Below are 16,867 nucleotides of genomic sequence, written 5' to 3'. Positions count from 1 at the left end.
TAAACCTGTGATGCCTTCAAGGGTTTGGGCCTGAAAAACTGGTTAAAGAGACTTAATGCTTCCTAACAAGGACAGACAGCTAGACCGCGTGGTGAAACTGCAGGAGGAACAGGTTTGGAGGCAGAAGGCGAAATTTCTGCTGGGAGTGTGTTACCGTGAGTGGGTGTCCAGTGGAGAGCTGGCTTCAGGGGAGAGGTTGAGGGGAGTGGGACACCAGTTTGGGAGCCGTTGCCTGCATACGTCATGGAAGTGGAGGTCCCCGGCAGGGAAAAGACCAGACAGCTGGTCTCTCCCATGTGCTTCATCATTGGGCAGTTGCAAGTGAGTTCTAGGCTTGGGCTTTGGATGTCAGGGTGCGAAGATCTTGGGTCACAGGAAACACTACCCCCCCCCACTCCCCTCCATCATTCTCCTGCTTGTGCATGCAGCTGCCAGAGGAAGGGAGGGGAGTTCTATTTCCCACCGTCAATTTAATTGTGCCTCATGTTCAGGCCTCCCATTCTTCCTAATGTCCTAGACCTAGGGTGTAGGGACAGGACACCATAAAAATTCCACACCTTTGCCCAACATTTAAATTCTTAGGGGGTGGGAGTCATAGTACATGGTTTAGGTGCTTGACTTGCACATGGCCAACCCAGGTTCACCCTTGGCACCCCATATGGACAGTCGCCTGAGCAACGTCCTCTGAACCAAGACCCAACATGGAAAGCCTCAGCCAAGACGACTCCTATGACAACTCTCTGTCAGGCCCAGAGAAGCAGTGGCTGTTTTGGGGAGGGTTCCTGTGGCCTCTGTGTCCAGGGACACTCCTCTGACCCTGGGCTTTGATCAGCCACCAAGGCCTGGGAAGGGTCTCCCATTCACCCTGCTGCCCTTCCCAGCCAGTGAAATTCCACCTGTGTGGAGGGAGCAAAGGGTGGGTGCACCACTCACTGGACACACAACTGTGAAGAGGCCTTTGTGACTCAAGATATTTGCTTTCTAAAGCAGATGAAGTGCTAATGGAGATTACTGATTTAGAAATGGGGGATGGGCTGGCAGCAGGCAGGAACCTTAACCATTTAGCCCAGGGAACATGGAAGATTGATTATACAAAAGTTCCAAAGGAGTGGGGCTTGGTGGGAGGTGATTGGGCCTAGGGACCTAAGGCCTGGAGAAAGAGAAAATTTGAATCCTGGAATTTGAAAGAGTAGGGCGCTTGCCTTGTATCATCTGACCCAGGTTCAACCCCCTACATCCCATATGTTCCCTGAGAACTGCCAGATGTGATTCCTAAGTGCAGAACCACTAATAACCAACTCCTAAGCATCACCAGGTGTGACTCAAAAACCTTAAAAAAAAGTCCTGGAGGCCAGACTGCTTCCTGCTCTCAGCCTTGTGCTCAGCTCTGAGGCCTGAGCATAAAGCCTATCTGGCTTGCCTTTTTCTTTTCCTCGCCTGGGAGATGAGATGAGTCCAGGCCCAAGTCAGTGCCATGAATTGAAGACAGTCGCAGGATTCCTTTGGACACTGCCTGACTCCTAACCTGTTAACAAGGGCCTCTTCTCCCACTCCCCACAAACTGCCCTGCTAAGAAACCTACATCTGAGTGGTGGATGAGGGGAGATTTGAGAACGGTTTCTTTAAAAGTCATACCTGGTGGGTGGGTGGCATTACTTGGGGCTTATACTTTGCTCTGTTCTCAGGGATCACTTCTGGCAGGGCTGGGGATTGAACCAGGGCAAGGCATGGGTTGTACCTGCTGTAGGATTTCCCTGGCCCCCAAATTGTACTTTTTGTTGTTTTTGAGCCACACCATGGGGTGTTTAGGGTTTACTCCTAGCTCTGCAGTTAAGGATTGCTTCTGGCTGTGCTCTGAGGATCATATGGGATGCCTAGAATCAAACCTGGATCAACCACATGTAAGGCAACCACCCTTCCCACTGTACTCTTTGTACTTTATAAAGGAAAAGCAAAGCTGTAGTATTACCACAGGGGTTAAGGTACTTGTCCTGCATGTCCTGCATGCTGCTGACTCAGGTTTTGTTTGTTTTTGGTTTTGTTTTGGTTTGGTTTTTGGGTCACACTCGGGAACGCTCAGGGATTACTCCTGGCTCTACACTCAGAAATCGCTCCTGGCAGGCTCAGGGGACCATATGGGATGCTGGGATTCGAATCATTTGCAAGGCAAATGCCTTACCTCCATGTTATCTTTCCGGCGCTTGTTTTGGTTTTTGAGCCACACCTGGCCATAGGGGTAACACCTAGAACTGTATTCAAGGATCACTCCTAGTGGTGTTCAGAGGACTTTAGGGGGTTCCAGGGATCAAACCCAGGTGGGCTTCATGAAAGGTAAGTGCCCTACCTTCTATGCTATCTTAACTGCTGACCAGGCGTGATCTCTTGTATCACAGGTCTCTGAGTTCAGAATTCAAAGTAGCCCCTGAGCATTACTGGGCTGTTGGCAGCTCCTCCCCAAACAATAATAATAAGAGAAAATGGAGCCATCTACTTTTCAAAGTTTCTAAAACTTTTACACTTGCAACTTCTGGGGTGTGGGGACTCAGGAGGGACTTGTGGTCACATTTAGCAATGTTCACTTCTGCCTCTGTGCTAAGGATCACTCCTTTGTAGTGCTCGGGGAACCATATGCTTAAGAACCATATGTGCTTTCAGAATCAAACTAGACTTGGCCCATATAAGATAAGTGCCCTATCTACTGTATTATATCTCCAGCCATCCTTTGCAGTTTATTCTATCCTGGGTATAAACATAAGGTAGAGAGATTAAACATTCACTGATGAAAAAAAACAAAGTTATTTTAAAGCAAAGTTTGTGAAAGTGACTTGACCTCTGCATGGGGTTATGACCCCACAGCTGAAGAAGCTGTGATCTAGAGAAGTTGGGAACATAGAAAGATAGGGGCCCAGGGCAAAGAGTTGATGGACCATTAATGGATATTATAGGGGGTTTCCTACAAAGGCAGCTTGGAGGGATTAGAAATTTGGGGGATCCAAGAAAAGTGGGGAGTAGAGTTGTAAGTGGGCGTCCTACTCAGGACTGGCATGGCAGTCCTGCCAAGTCAGTGATGGGTCACTGAGTAAACAGGACCATGCACTGTAAGCAGAAAAGACCTAGGAGTATAGAACTTCTCGGCTTCCTACCGGACCACCTAGATGGATTTCATTTAGGACAAGAGCAGCTTTTTGCTGCCAAGGGATTTTGGATTTTGGATTTGGATAGCATCAGTCATGGCCATACAGTCCAGGTAGATGGGCTGCAGATGGCCACCAAGAAGTAGACATGTCTGTCCTGTGCCAGGACTACCCCATGTAAGACTTCCTGGGTTTGAATCAGGCCTATGTGGCTGACATTCCCCAACACTTCAGCTAAAACTCAGGAGCAAAATCTTCACCTACTTCATCCATAAGCCCTGGGAGTCCTTTTCTGTTTAGCCATGGAAGACTTGCAGCATCTGCTTTGGAATCCATTTTCCTGTGCAATATAGTTGACTGGCCTTGGACAACCTGAATCATTTCTTTGTGCCTAGGTTTCCTCATCAACACAAGAAGAAAAATAGCACCTCTGAGGTAGCATGACATAAGTCAGCTGGTCTGAGTGAACCATAGGACATAGTGTTCTATAGGACAGAAAGGGCCTGCCCTGCATTGGTGCGATTGCCTCTCCTTGCTCATATTCATGCCAGGAGGCTACTGATTAATCACCAGCAATGGAGCAAGTGACTCCAGAAAACACAGGCGCTGCTGGCAGGACCCAACCTTCATTCTGGGAAACTGCTACTTGTAAGAACAGGGTGTTGCTTCAGGGTATACTTTGGACTCAGAGCACTGGTGGAGAGGGACAAGTGGCCCAGGTGTTGTGGCTGAGAATCCAAATTCTCTGGATTTGGCATGGAAGTTATGCCCTCTGGCTGCAAGGAGTTCTGGGAACAGTAAGTGAAGACGATGGGTTGCAGGGTCATGGTGGGATTGTACAAAGGAGAGAAGATAGACTGAGAATGCTTTGCCATAAATCTAGTGAACCATGGTCACGGGTGGCAGGTGAGCCTGGGAGGTGGAGCCTCCACTTTGACACACCCCAGCTCTTCTCTGATTAAAGCTCTGCCGTCACTTATCTTATATCAGCAGATAGAAACTGTTGACACCTGTGACACATGATGGCCCCACAGTTACCTGGCTATCTGATGAATTTGGTGAAATGACTTGGTCAGCATAAGTAAATAGTTAGGGTTCCCCAGAGAAGCAGAACCAGTCAGAGCTGGGAGGCCCCAGAAGAGCCCGTTTCAGGTGCCAAAGCTTATCAGGCAGAAAGAGTGGATGGAGCAGACAAGTCCAAAGGTGCTCTCTTGGGGGATTGATTTTCTAAGTCAGAGACAGACTTTTTCTTCTAGTCTGGTCTCCAGCAGCTGGAGTGTGGCTCGCCCACATTCCACAGGGCATCTGCTCTCTTGAGTCGAGTCAAATACTCACCTCAGCAGACAGAAATGCCCAGAATAGGGGCATGCAGCCGATTCAAGACAGACAGTTTTAATTCCTGGATCCCAGATGGTTCCCAACCTGCCTTGAGCACAGAGCCAAGAGTAACCCTGAGCGCCACCAGCTGTGACCCAAAAAACCAAAACCAAAACAAAACAAAAAAACCCTGAAATTCCCAAAATCTGAGGAAATAACTATCTGTGTACACCAGGACCTAAACAGGTTGATGCATAAATACATTTGTGTTCTGAGGACAAAGTTTTCCTGATCTGACATAGGACAGACTTATTGCGTGTTGGAAACCCTGGTGTGGGTAAAGTTATTTGGCTTTTGTTGTCCTGGGGTCAATAGGCACAGAGTCAGTTCCACAGTGAATGGTGACAATATTATGGAAGATGCAGGGATAGCAAATAACATAGGGCCAAATGGATAGACCAGAAAGTTGCTTCTGGATGCATTGGATGCTGGAGTTGATGGTATCCTTTCTGGTCAAAAATTCAGTAGTGACTGAAGACTTTGCTTTTACATATTAAATATTAACAATGCTATTAGGTGGAGAGACCCAGATAGGGTGGGGAGGTGTTAGTGACATATTTGTTTAGTGGAGAGCAGAAAAATTTTAGAGAACAGCACTCACTAACTTTCTGTATGGCAAAAAGAGACTGTTTAAAATCTCAGTGAGAAAATTGATACAGGAGAATGCTTTTGCAGATAACTGATTTGTGATCAGAGATTCCCTCTCACCTCCCAATCCCCATGAATGTGATTGTGACTGAAGAACTCTGATTCAGATTTTCAGTTGGGAGACTGATGGGGACAGCTTCTCAAGCTGTGCTAAGAAGACCTGAGGATCGGGGCCGGGCAGTGGCGCTAAAGGTAAGGTGCCTGCCTTGCCTGCACTAGCCTTGGACGGACCGCGGTTCGATCCCCCGGTGTCCCATATGGTCCCCCAAGCCAGGAGCAACTTCTGAGCGCATAGCCAGGAGTAACCCCTGAGCATTACTGGGTGTGGCCCAAAAACCAAAAAAAAAAAAAAAAAAAAAAGAAGACCTGAGGATCTATCCGAGAGATTCTCTGCCAACTGGATCAGAGGTTCTTGCAAGGACCTGACGTGTGGCACTGCTGGGCCCCTGAGGTGTCCGGGGTTGCCGGTGCCAACCCAGAGTGATTTTGGGGCCACTGTGTTCTGAGGATCATGTGCCAACAGTCAAACCTTGGTGGACCATCTGCAAAGCATGCATTAATGCTTGTGTTATTTTTTTCTCCTGACTCATGTTATCTTTAAAATAGAACATCTCAAGGCTGGAGAAATAGTCTAGGAATGAAGGTGTTTGCCATCCCTGTGGCCCACCGCTCTTGGACTCCCAGCATTACATATGATCCCCTGAATACCACCAGTACTGATTCCTGAGCACAGAGCCAATAGTAGCTCCAACCACCACTGGATGTGGTCCCAACCCTTTCCCAAATAAACCCTAAAATTCCTCATCACCACCTTTTCTTCCAAGAAAATTTATGAATTAAACGTTTAAAATTTATTATAATTAAGGTAATGGCAGGACCGGAGAGATAGCATGGAGGTAGGGCGTTTGCCTTGCATACAGGACAGTTGTTCGAATCCCGGCATCCCATATGGTCCCCCGAGCCTGCCAGGAGCAATTTCTGAGCATAGAGCCAGGAGTAGCCCCTGAGTGCTGCTGGGTGTGACCCAAAAACAAACAACAAAAAAAGTAATTTTTTTTTTTTTTTTTTTTGGTTTTTGGGCCACACCCGGTGACACTCAGGGGTTATTCCTGGCTATGCGCTCAGAAGTCGCTCCTGGCTTGGGGGACCATATGGGACGCCGGGGGATCGAACCGAGGTCCGTCTCCTAGGCTAGCGCAGGTAAGGCAGGCACCTTACCTCGAGCGCCACCGCCCGGCCCCAAAAAGTAATTTATTTACAGTGGAGTGTATGATATTGGTGTACGTAATCACTTTATCTCATAACCAAAATAAGTGCCCAAGACTCCCTGCCCACGCCTCTGTGCACTACCCCTTGTCTACCTACTTCCTCCAAACTGGGATTTTCAGTTTGTATTCCAAGACCTGGAGTTTGTCATCAATTGATATTCTCTGTTCCCTTGTTTTGTTTCCCTGTATGCCACAGATGACTGAGGTCATCCAGCTTCTCTGTCTCCCCTGACTCATTTCACTTAGTAAGATGCCCTCCAGGTCCATCCAAGTCTCAGCAAACTGCATAGTTGTACCTGACAGCTGCAGAATATTCCACTGCATGCATAGATATGAACAGCTTCTTTTTCTGTCCATCTGTTGGACATTTGGTTTGTTTACACTGCCAACAGTAAATATCTTTTCAAAATAGCATTTTTATGTTCTTGAAGGGGAATCTCTGGGTTGTAAGGAAACTCAATTCTTTTTTTTTTTTTTTTTTTTTTTTTTTTTTTTTGGTTTTTGGGCCACACCCAGCGGTGCTCAGGGGTTACTCCAGGCTGTCTGCTCAGAAATAGGTCCTGGCAGGCACGGGGGACCATGTGGGACACTGGGTTTCGAACCAACCACCTTTGGTCCTGGATCGGCTGCTTGCAAGACAAACGCCACTGTGCTATCTCTCTGGGCCCGGAAGCTCAATTCTTAATTTTAGGAGAAATCTCCTTTTGTTTTCCATAGGGGCTGATCCAAAAAGCATTCCCACTAGCAGTGAATGAGGGTTCCCGTTTTACCATCTCTTTGCCAATACTTGTTCTTTTCTGTATATATGCTAGATGGCATTCTCATTGGTGTGATACCTCATTGTTGTTCCAGTTTGCATTTCCGTGATAGTAAGTGTTGAAGAACACTATTTTGTATGTTGGCCTTCCATATATCCTCTTTATGGAAGTGTTTGTTCATCTCCTCCCAATTTTTTTCTCCCAATTTTTTTTAATGAAAATACTGGTTTCTTTGTTGCTTAGCTTGATTATAGCTTTATATACTTTGGATAAGACACCAGGAAAGAAGGTATTTGCATACAATACAAAGTCCAGAGTATGTATATTAAACTGTTCTTAATCTAATATTTTGGCATCCTATTTGAAATTTGCACATTGTGTAAGATGAGAAGATTGTTCATAAATCATTATATATTGTTAGATATATACTACTTGAAAATTTTTTTTCTCCTTTTTTCATGGTACTCAGGGGATACTTCTGGCTCTGCTCTCAGGAATCCTCCTGCCAATGCTTATAGAATGTTGGGAATTAAATCCACATTGGTTGTGTGCAAGGCAAACGCTTACCCACTGTGCCATCTCTCGAGCCTCTGCATACATACATAACTTGCACCTATTGAGGATACTAAAAGTCTATGTATGTATAAAGATATTTTTGTTGGGTTTTTTTTTGTTGGGTTTTGTTTTTTGGGTCACAGCAGGCAGCACTCAAGGGTTATTCCTGGATCTGTGCTCAGGAATCATTCCTGGCTGTGCTCAGGCCACCACATGGGATGCCAGAGATCGAACTCAGTTTGACCACATGCAAGATAAACACCTTACTGCTGTACTATCACTCTGGCCCATAAAAAAAAATCATAAGACTCCCATGAGTTTTAGGCAGTTTCTCATTTAATTCTTATAACCACTCACATTTCAGAAACTTGCTGCTGGAGACCAGGGAAGTTAAGGTTCTGGGTATCTCTGTTATTGCTTTCAAGGTCTCCTGGGTGGAGGGGGGCTTGAATTCAGACCTGATATTTATCCTCCATAGCTGGTAAAATGAGTAATATAAATGGGTGAATATGAAAAATACTTTCTAGAGGCCAGAGCTGTATCTTTGAGCCCTTCCAGGAGTGATTCCTAATTACAGAAAGAGGAGTGGTCACTGAGCACTGCCAGGTGTGTCCCCTCAGCCCCCCAACCCCAAACAGGAATTACTTTCTAGACAGGACTTTTTCCTGGGCATTCTTTATGAAACATCCAGTTTCCCCCTTTTTAGATTAATGTACAGCCATGGCACTTGGTGATTTGGGGAAGGAAGCTGACATATACAGGGCTGTGACAGATTGGAAGTTGACAGAGAAGTGCTCCAGTAAGCCTTCAGTGCGATGGTGGAACAAGGGTGGGCCTGCTCTTTGTCAAAAAGAGAATGGAATCTGAAGAGACTCAAGTCAGTGCACCTGCCTTCCAGATGCTTTGGAGCCAGGCCCATGCCTGACAGTGATAAACTATGTCAATGTCGGCAGTAACTGAGTGGAACTGCTGACTGAAAAGGCCTTGGCTAGGCAGATGGCCCTATAGAAAGCTTCTTGAAGACACAGGCTAGAGCAGAGCCCTCTGGGACAAATGTGCAGAAGGCAGCCAAAACAGCCACTTCAGGCAGTGGTGAAGTGTGGGCCAGGGGTCACATTAGTGGTCAATCTCATGCTCAAAATCTCAGATTCCATTGCAGGCCCCATATGCCTCCCTGAGAACTGAGTGTGGCCCTTACAACAATGAAAGGAATATCAGTAAGCTGTATATGTATAAGAGTGAGTGAATGAACCTGGGGGCTAAGTGTTTGGGTTTCGAGGATCTCACATAGGACAAGGCCCTCCAACCATCCACCACCACTGGTAGTGCAGGAACTAGACCCACTGTCTACTGAAGCAGTGGACAGGATTCAGCAGAGCTGGGGGGAAGGAAGGATATTAGTAGACTGAATAACACAGGTAAGTGATGGCAGATGGTGTGGAAAGGAAAAGAAATCAACAATGGAATCCGGGAGTGCAGTCGGATTTGAGGGAGGCATCCAATGTGATATTCTGCTGGGCTCAGAGTGGATAGTGGAGGGTCTCACAGGAAGAGTGGGGTCAGAGGGGCTCTGTGGAGCTCCTCTGTCGGCCGCTTTGTAAGCAGTGCTTTGGAGCTGTGGGCATAGATTGGAGAACCTACCCCAACTTCTGTTTCTCAGGGTCACTCTCAGCATCTAGGAAGTCACCATGGAACATCCCAGAAGCGCAAGTATTTTAATTTGGGATGAGGAATTCATTTCTTTTACTTCAACAAGGCTCTCTTCCCATCTGTAGAAGTCACATTCCCTCTTGGCTGCTTTTCTCTTTCTCTCTCCCTCCCTCTCACATTTTCTAAATAAAACTACTTTAAAAATAAATAAGAGAAATGCAAATCATAGATCTCAAAACCCACACTTACCTCAGCTACACTCTTCATTTCAGTAAGACTAGGGGCCCTGAGCAATAGTACAGGGATAAGGTACTTGCCTTGCATGCAGCCAATCTACTTTGACCCCTCCACTCAACATGGATCACCAGGAGTGATGCCTAAGTGTAGAGCGAAGAGTAATCCCTGACCATTGCTAGGTATAGCCTCTCATGCCCAGGTAAAATAAGACTTTTAGGTGTCCCAGGCACATCAAAATTGGAGAAGTGATCTGCTTTCTACAGGCTTCTCTGCCTATGTACATACTCCCACCTACATCACTACTCATGTACTCTACATATACATAGAACATGCACAAACATATACCCTCCAGCTACTTACTAATAGCATATTCTTCCATGTGCTCCCAAACAACACTCACACTTATAAACCATAAATACATCACATGTCACATATACCACATATCATACATATACACACAGAAATTATATGCTTACTGCACAGAAACACATACCACAGCAACGCACATTGAATTTCCCTACAGGATATGAACTATCAATTGGCCTATAGACTAGAAGACTGGAATTATTTAAAATGTAGTGATTAGGGGCCAGAGAGATGGCTAGGGCATATGTCTTGCACACTACCAACTCAGGTTGAATCCTCGGCATACCATATGGTGCCCCCAAGCACCTCTAGGAGTAATTCTTGAGCACAGAGCAAGGAATAACTCCAGGTGTGTCCTAAAAACAAACAAATACAAGAAAGAAATGTAGGGATTGTTTTAATTATTAATTATAAAATCCTAGTGATGCACAGAGTGAATAATTAGGCCTTTTTCAGCCCAGCCCAGCGCCTGCAGCCCCTATGGCCTGGCAGGTCTGTAAGTATCAGGGTAATGGTGAGGAAATGACCCACAGCAGTTAGATGAAGTTTTAGGAGACATTCCGCTTTATTAAGGCTCTAACCACCATGTGTGGCTTCTAAGCTAAACAGCCTCTTCTTTTGCTCCTCTGCATCCATGCTGTCTCTTATGAGTGTCTTCTCTACCTCCTGCTTCTTCCTGCTGAATATTTCTTTCAGCCTTCTCCCAGGCCACTCTAATTACCAACCACAGACCCCTCTCAGATGTAGGAGGGTCTCACTATCCAGGTAAGATAGGCAGGAAGTTGGGGGGGTTACAGAGATTATTGACCAGGGTTTGGGCATTTTCCTGGCTGGTATCACATATGCCCTCCAGACAAGTATCCTCAGGGTTACTCTTTTTTTTTTTTTTTTTGGTTTTTGGGCCACATCCGGCGTTGCTCAGGGGTTACTCCTGGCTGTCTGCTCAGAAATAGCTCCTGGCAAGCACGGGGGTTCGAAAAAAACCACCTTTGGTCCTGGATCGGCTGCTTGCAAGGCAAACGCTGCTGTGCTATCTCTCTGGGCCCAGGGTTACTCTTGAGCACAAAGCCAGGAATAGCCTCAGCACCACCAGATGTGACCAACTCCTTCCCTGCCCCAGACATAGGGATTCTTGGAAAGTAGCACATATGTCACATGAATTAGACCTTGAAAAATTGTAAGAAATGTGTGCAGAATTTGGTGGGAATTTTCTGTGAAAAATGGGTTTCTTAAGGAGAGGAGATTAGGCTGACAGGATGTACAGGAAGGTCCAATGGCTCGCACCAAACTGTGGATGGAATTATTCTCGATTAAGGGATTGTCCTAATGTAGGGCTGTTAGATTCTATGCCTTGTGTGTTCTTTAGAAAACACACCCTAGGGCCGGGCGGTGGCGCTGGAGGTAAGGTGCCTGCCTTACCTGCGCTAGCCTAGGAGACGGACCGCGGTTCGATCCCCCGGCGTCCCATATGGTCCCCCAAGCCAGGAGCGACTTCTGAGCACATAGCCAGGAGTAACCCCTGAGCGTTACCGGGTGTGGCCCAAAAACAAAAAAAAAAAAAAAAAAAAAAAAAAAAAAAAAAAAAAGAAAACACACCCTAGATTTCCTGTAGTGTGAGTATATTGTTTTTGTGCACAAAATGAAAAACAGACAAAACCTGTCTCATCTTGTTTGGACTGTTCCTGGGATCAGAGAACCTCTGAAGTCAGAAAGAGGGGATTTGCTTAGTGTTATCCTTCCAAAATCCTGACCCTGCCCATTTCCAGATGGGTTTTTGCCCACCCCTATATAGCACCTGCAGGTCTGCTTGGATTGAAGAAGGGACAGCCCAGAAATGCTTCCTTCAGACCAGGGAATGTCAGGATGGGCAAAATGTGTCCAGTCTATAGATCTGGGCAGCTGATGGTGCTTCCTAAAGAAGCTCAGGATGGAGTTGCAGTTCCAGGTAAAGAATGGTCAGAAGTCACTTTAAGTGTGCCAACATTGTCATTGTGTCATTGTCATTATGACATCAAGTTCATAATGAAATAAGAGAAAAGAGAACTGAAGTAGCTGAGTTTTGCTTTCATAAAAAGGATCCTGTGAGCTGCTTCTTCCCATCTGGATCCCAGCACTTTCTGGCAGTGGGTTTGCCCCTGCGGGAGGCCCTGACAAGCAGATGCTTCCATTGCACACTCATGTATTTATTTATTTATTTATTTATTTATTTATTTATTTATTGGGCTTTGGGTCACACCCAGTGGCACTCAGGGGTTTACTCCTGGCTCTGCTCAGAAATCACTCCTGGCAGGCTCAGGGGTCCATATGGGATTCCAGGATTCAAACCACCATCCATCTTGGATCGGCTGCATGCAAGGCAAATGCCCACCTGCTGTGCTATTGCTCTGGCCCTCACTCATGTATTTAGCCCTGCTGGGTTTGGGTGGGATACACCTGAAGCTCCTGCATCCTGAATGTGAGCTTGGCCCTGAGGACTGCTTAGGGACTTGGTGCTACACTGCTAGAAGAAGGCAGGTTCTGGAAGCCTGTCTCAGCTTCCCCAGTTTCTCATTTTGAACATGTGTAGTCTTGATTCATGCATGTTTTTCATCTCTTGTAATCCCTTGACACTGAAGTCCCATAAATGCAAAATCATGGGCCTCTATTGGGCAAAGATGCCATTTCCTCTTCAATGATCGGAATTTTAAATTCTCCAAATCATTGTGTTCCTTCTCTTACGAGGAAAAATGATTTCATTAAATAGGACACACTAACTTCACACAAGTTTCCTTGTGAAACTAAAATTGCAGCAGGTAATTAAGGCTCCCTAGAATCCCAAATTGACTTGGATGTAATATTAATAGCTCGGAAGGCCTGCTGGTGGGAGAAAAATGAAGTGGTGCAAGGACCCACGCACCCTAACAAAACCACCCTCTCAGGAAGGAGCAATAGCTCATGTGGGGCAAGACTGTGTTAGTCAATTTATCCCGAACTCTTCTTCCAGATCATCAGAAAAGCACTTTCCGAGGAAAAACGTGTCTCCACCAAAACAACTGCTGCAGATCTCGTGACAGAAACCGATCACCTTGTTGAAGACTTAATTATTTCTGAGTTGCAGAATAAGTTTCCTACACACAGGTAAGTGCAGTTCTGAGGGAAGGGAGAATACTTTCCCAATTCTCCCACCCCCTTAACTTATTGCCACATTCATCAGAGGTAGGGGTCTAAAAGGGGGGGGTGCCGATTCTCCGGGTGGGGCAGCTTGGGGAATTCTTGAGGATGTCTGGCCCATCCTCATGTTTATGTCGTACCTTTTGGTACTCACAGGGCTGCACTCAACTCTGCTCCTGCAGTACCCTTCACCCCTCTGTTCAGCACTTACATGATTTCAAGGGATACCTAGAGAGTTTTGCCTTCCTGGCAGCCAGTGTCAGTTTCCCACCCCCACCCCCCAGTGGATTCTCTTAATGTTGCTGTCATCTGTGGGTATAGATTTATTGCCAGATAGTTGAATTTTAGTCATACAACGGGTCACATTCTGTTTGTTTGTTTGTTTGTTTGCCATACCCAGCTGTGCTCAGAACTTATCTGTCTCTGTATTTGGGAATTACTCCTGGCAGGATTTGGGGGAGCATATAGGGTGTTTGGGTTTGAACCCAGGTTGTCCATGTGCAAAGCAAGCACTTTAAGACTTATTCTCCCTCCCACACTCACTCTCTCCTACTTCCACTTTCTCTCTTCTGCCTCATTCTTCCTGCAAAGCCACAGTAGGCAAGATCCTTGGAGAAGGCCTAAAGAGAACCCCATTTTTCTCTAGAGTATTTTTTGCTTATTTGTTTGTGTGTTTGTTTGAGACCGTACCAGTCAGTGCTGAGGGCTTACCCCTGGTTCTGTGCTCAGGGATCACCCCTAAAGAAGCTTAGAGGACCATGTGGGGTGCCGAGGATCAAATTTATAGTCTGCATGAAGGCAAGTGCCCTACCTGCTCTACTAACTCTAACCCCTAAGGTAAAAGTTCTTAACTTCGGGGCCGGAGAGATAGCATGGAGGTAGGGTGTTTGCCTTGCATGCAGAAGGTCGGTGGTTCAAATCCCGGCATCCCATATGGTCCCCTGAGCCTGCCAGGAGCGATTTCTGAACATAGAGCCAGGAGTAACCCCTGAGCGCTGCCAGGTGTGACCCAAAATCAACAACAACAACAAAAAAAGTAAAATAAAAGTTCTTAACTTCTTTGGGATCTGTGCAGAGAACTATTAGTTCCTTAATTTCTTAGAAAATTGTAGATATTTACTACTGAGTTCCAAGGGAGTTCCTCTGGGTAGACCTTAGAGGAAGAGTCCTTTGATGTCGGTGTTCGGGGGCCCCTGCTTCACATCTAGACCTGCAGAACAGTGTGTAAACTCCAGCCTGGACATGGAGACCTCTTTCCTGCTTCCTTTTGGAAGAGGGTTTCAGGCCACACCTGGTGGTACTTAGGGGACCCTCCTGAAGTCAGAGTAGGTTGTTTGCCATCAGCTTCCACGTTGCTTTGTGCTTGAAGAAGACTCTCAGGAAGACTCTTCCTCCTCGCATCCACATCCCACATTCCTGGGGCAGAGGGTGGGCAGACATGCTTATCCTTGCGAACAATTTAAAAAAACAAGTATACACTCAGACACTCACTCCCTTCCAACTGCTCCTCAGTTTATCTCAGGGTCACCTGATTCCCTCTGATACTTTTCTGCTGCTGTGTCATGTTTGCTATGGGACAGCATTTGTGTTTCAGTGTTCATTATTTCCTAGTTCTTTAGTGCAAGGTCAGGACCTGTTGTAGAATTTACACTCTGAATGTCTGTTTGGTTTTTTTTTTTAATCTTTTTTAACCTTTTAAAATATAAACTAGAACTAGAGAGTACAGTGGGTAGTGCTCTTGTCTTGCATGTGGCCAACCCAGGTTTAAATTCCAACACTTCAGAAGGTCCCCACTCCCCACCAGGGGTGATTTCTGAACACATGTAGGACTGAGTATGGCACCAAAACCAAAAATAAATGAAATAAAATCTAAATTGAATGTGAGTATCTAAAGAAGGGTATGCATGGACTTCATTTTTTGGGGACAATAAAATTGTATGGACGCAGCTAGTTGTTTCTGGTTGCATAAGTGTTTAGTGCATGAGTTTGGGTTATGATATCAAGCCATAAGGCTATGACAGAACTGGGAGCCAGCAGAGCTGTGAGGTCCTGGGAAAGGCCTTAAGGTCACTGCTAAGTACAAGCTTCTGGTACTTTCTGGTCAAATTACCACCACCAAGATGTGACATACATCCTGTCATGCATGTAAGCAGCACTGTATCCCTATGGAGCCTCGATTCCATGGGTGTATAGCTGGTGGAGACTGTCCTTCTGCACAAGCACCTGGTAAGAGTGATGTGGTAATGGGGTACATGCAAACCCCCTTCCCACCAGCAGCTCATGGATTACCAGGGGGTGGCAGGTGCCCTGGAAGGTGTTGATGCTCTTTTTGGGCCATATTTGGTGACTTAGACTATAGTTTCCAGCTCTTGAAGGCCAGGCCTGGCCACTGGTGGACAGCCCTGGCTCATGACCACCATTTACTTCCCTCAAGATGAGGAGGGTAGCACCCTGCTCAGCAGAAGGGCTGGACCACTCTGTTCTCTACTTAGATTGTCCAGAAATTCAAATCATGTTGCAGCAAATCTATGTCCGGTTTATTTGTTTATTTATTGCCAACTTAGATTTAAAAGAAATCAGAGTGATAATGGGTAGGGCATTTGCCTTGTATGCTGCCAACTCAGCTTTGGTCCCCAGCATCCCATATGGTTGCCCAAGCACTACCGGGAGTAATTCCTGAGTGCAGAGCCAGGAGTAAACTCTGAGCATTGCTAAGTGTGGGAGCCCCCCCCCCCCAATAGATACAGTGTCCTTTCCTGTGCTGTTCCTTCCCTAGGCCCTTAACCTGATGTCTTCCTAGTTCACCTCCTTGTGGGCTCATGCTGCTTCTGAAGCACCCTGAGTAAGGGAGCTGCTGGACGCTAGGGTGTAGATGGGCTTTGGGGAACACCCCTTACTTCGAGGTCTCTGCCGCACCTGTTAGTCTCACAAGCCTGATGTACTTTGGGCACTTCGTCTGCGTTTCTGGACCCTTGGCTGAAGCTCATCTCCCACCCACCACAGGTTCATTGCAGAAGAGGCTGTGGCCACTGGGGCCAAATGCGTCCTCACTCCCAGCCCCACCTGGATTGTAGACCCCATCGATGGCACCTGCAACTTTGTGCACAGGTGAGCATCAGTACTGATCACCCTATTCCAGTGCCCTCAGTGTCGTCTCTCCCAAGTGTTTCCCAATTCTTCCCAGACAACATTGGAGGCAGGCATATATAAGTAAACCAGCAGTTGGTTGACAGTCTTGTTAAAATTCTGTGTGCCCCAAGATCAGGATCCCCATTAGTGTGATCCTTCAGCAGACTCAGAGACCTGTGCTTTTCTACACCTGTAGTTCCTAGTGCCTGGAGTTTTGGGTTGAGTTGAAAAAAATACACTTTATGCAGCCTCAGATCTATGGGAGGCTCGGACAGCCTTTGAGGGCCGTGGCTGGCCCTGGGAATGTGACCTCCTCCATGTCACCTGAGATTAACACCACCTAATCAGACTCAGCAAACAGCCCTAAAGCAGGAGGTCTGTCATTCCTGAGCACAGAGTCAAAAATAACCCTTGAGGGGCCGGAGCAGTGGTGCAAGTGGTAGGGCATTAACCTAGGACAGACCACAAATTGGTCCCCCAAGCCAGGAGCCATATCTGAGCACATAGCCAGGAGTAACCCCTGAGAGTCACTGGGTGTGGCCCGAAAACCAAATACCAAAAAGAAAACAGTAACTCTTGAGCACTGCAAGGTGCG

The 16,867-nt window shown here is 46.5% G+C and overlaps 2 protein-coding genes across 2 annotated transcripts in view; both read left to right on the top strand.

Moving 5' to 3' along the window:
* Positions 1 to 16,867, top strand: part of CIDEA (cell death inducing DFFA like effector a) — a 449,150-nt gene that overhangs the window by 373,036 nt on the left and 59,247 nt on the right. The gene's annotated exons all lie outside the window — the stretch shown is intronic.
* Positions 1 to 16,867, top strand: part of IMPA2 (inositol monophosphatase 2) — a 46,128-nt gene that overhangs the window by 8,988 nt on the left and 20,273 nt on the right. Inside the window, exons 2-3 of the mRNA XM_049770129.1 lie at positions 12,977 to 13,110; positions 16,147 to 16,251. Of these exons, the coding sequence (XP_049626086.1) occupies positions 12,977 to 13,110; positions 16,147 to 16,251 (239 nt within the window). The remainder of the gene's footprint in view (positions 1 to 12,976; positions 13,111 to 16,146; positions 16,252 to 16,867) is intronic.

This window comes from Suncus etruscus, chromosome 3 (genome assembly GCF_024139225.1).
Source record: "Suncus etruscus isolate mSunEtr1 chromosome 3, mSunEtr1.pri.cur, whole genome shotgun sequence".
NCBI classification, from domain to species: Eukaryota; Metazoa; Chordata; class Mammalia; order Eulipotyphla; family Soricidae; genus Suncus; species Suncus etruscus.
Note: the sequence above shows the minus strand (reverse complement) of the source record. Positions and strands in the feature narration are given on the sequence as shown.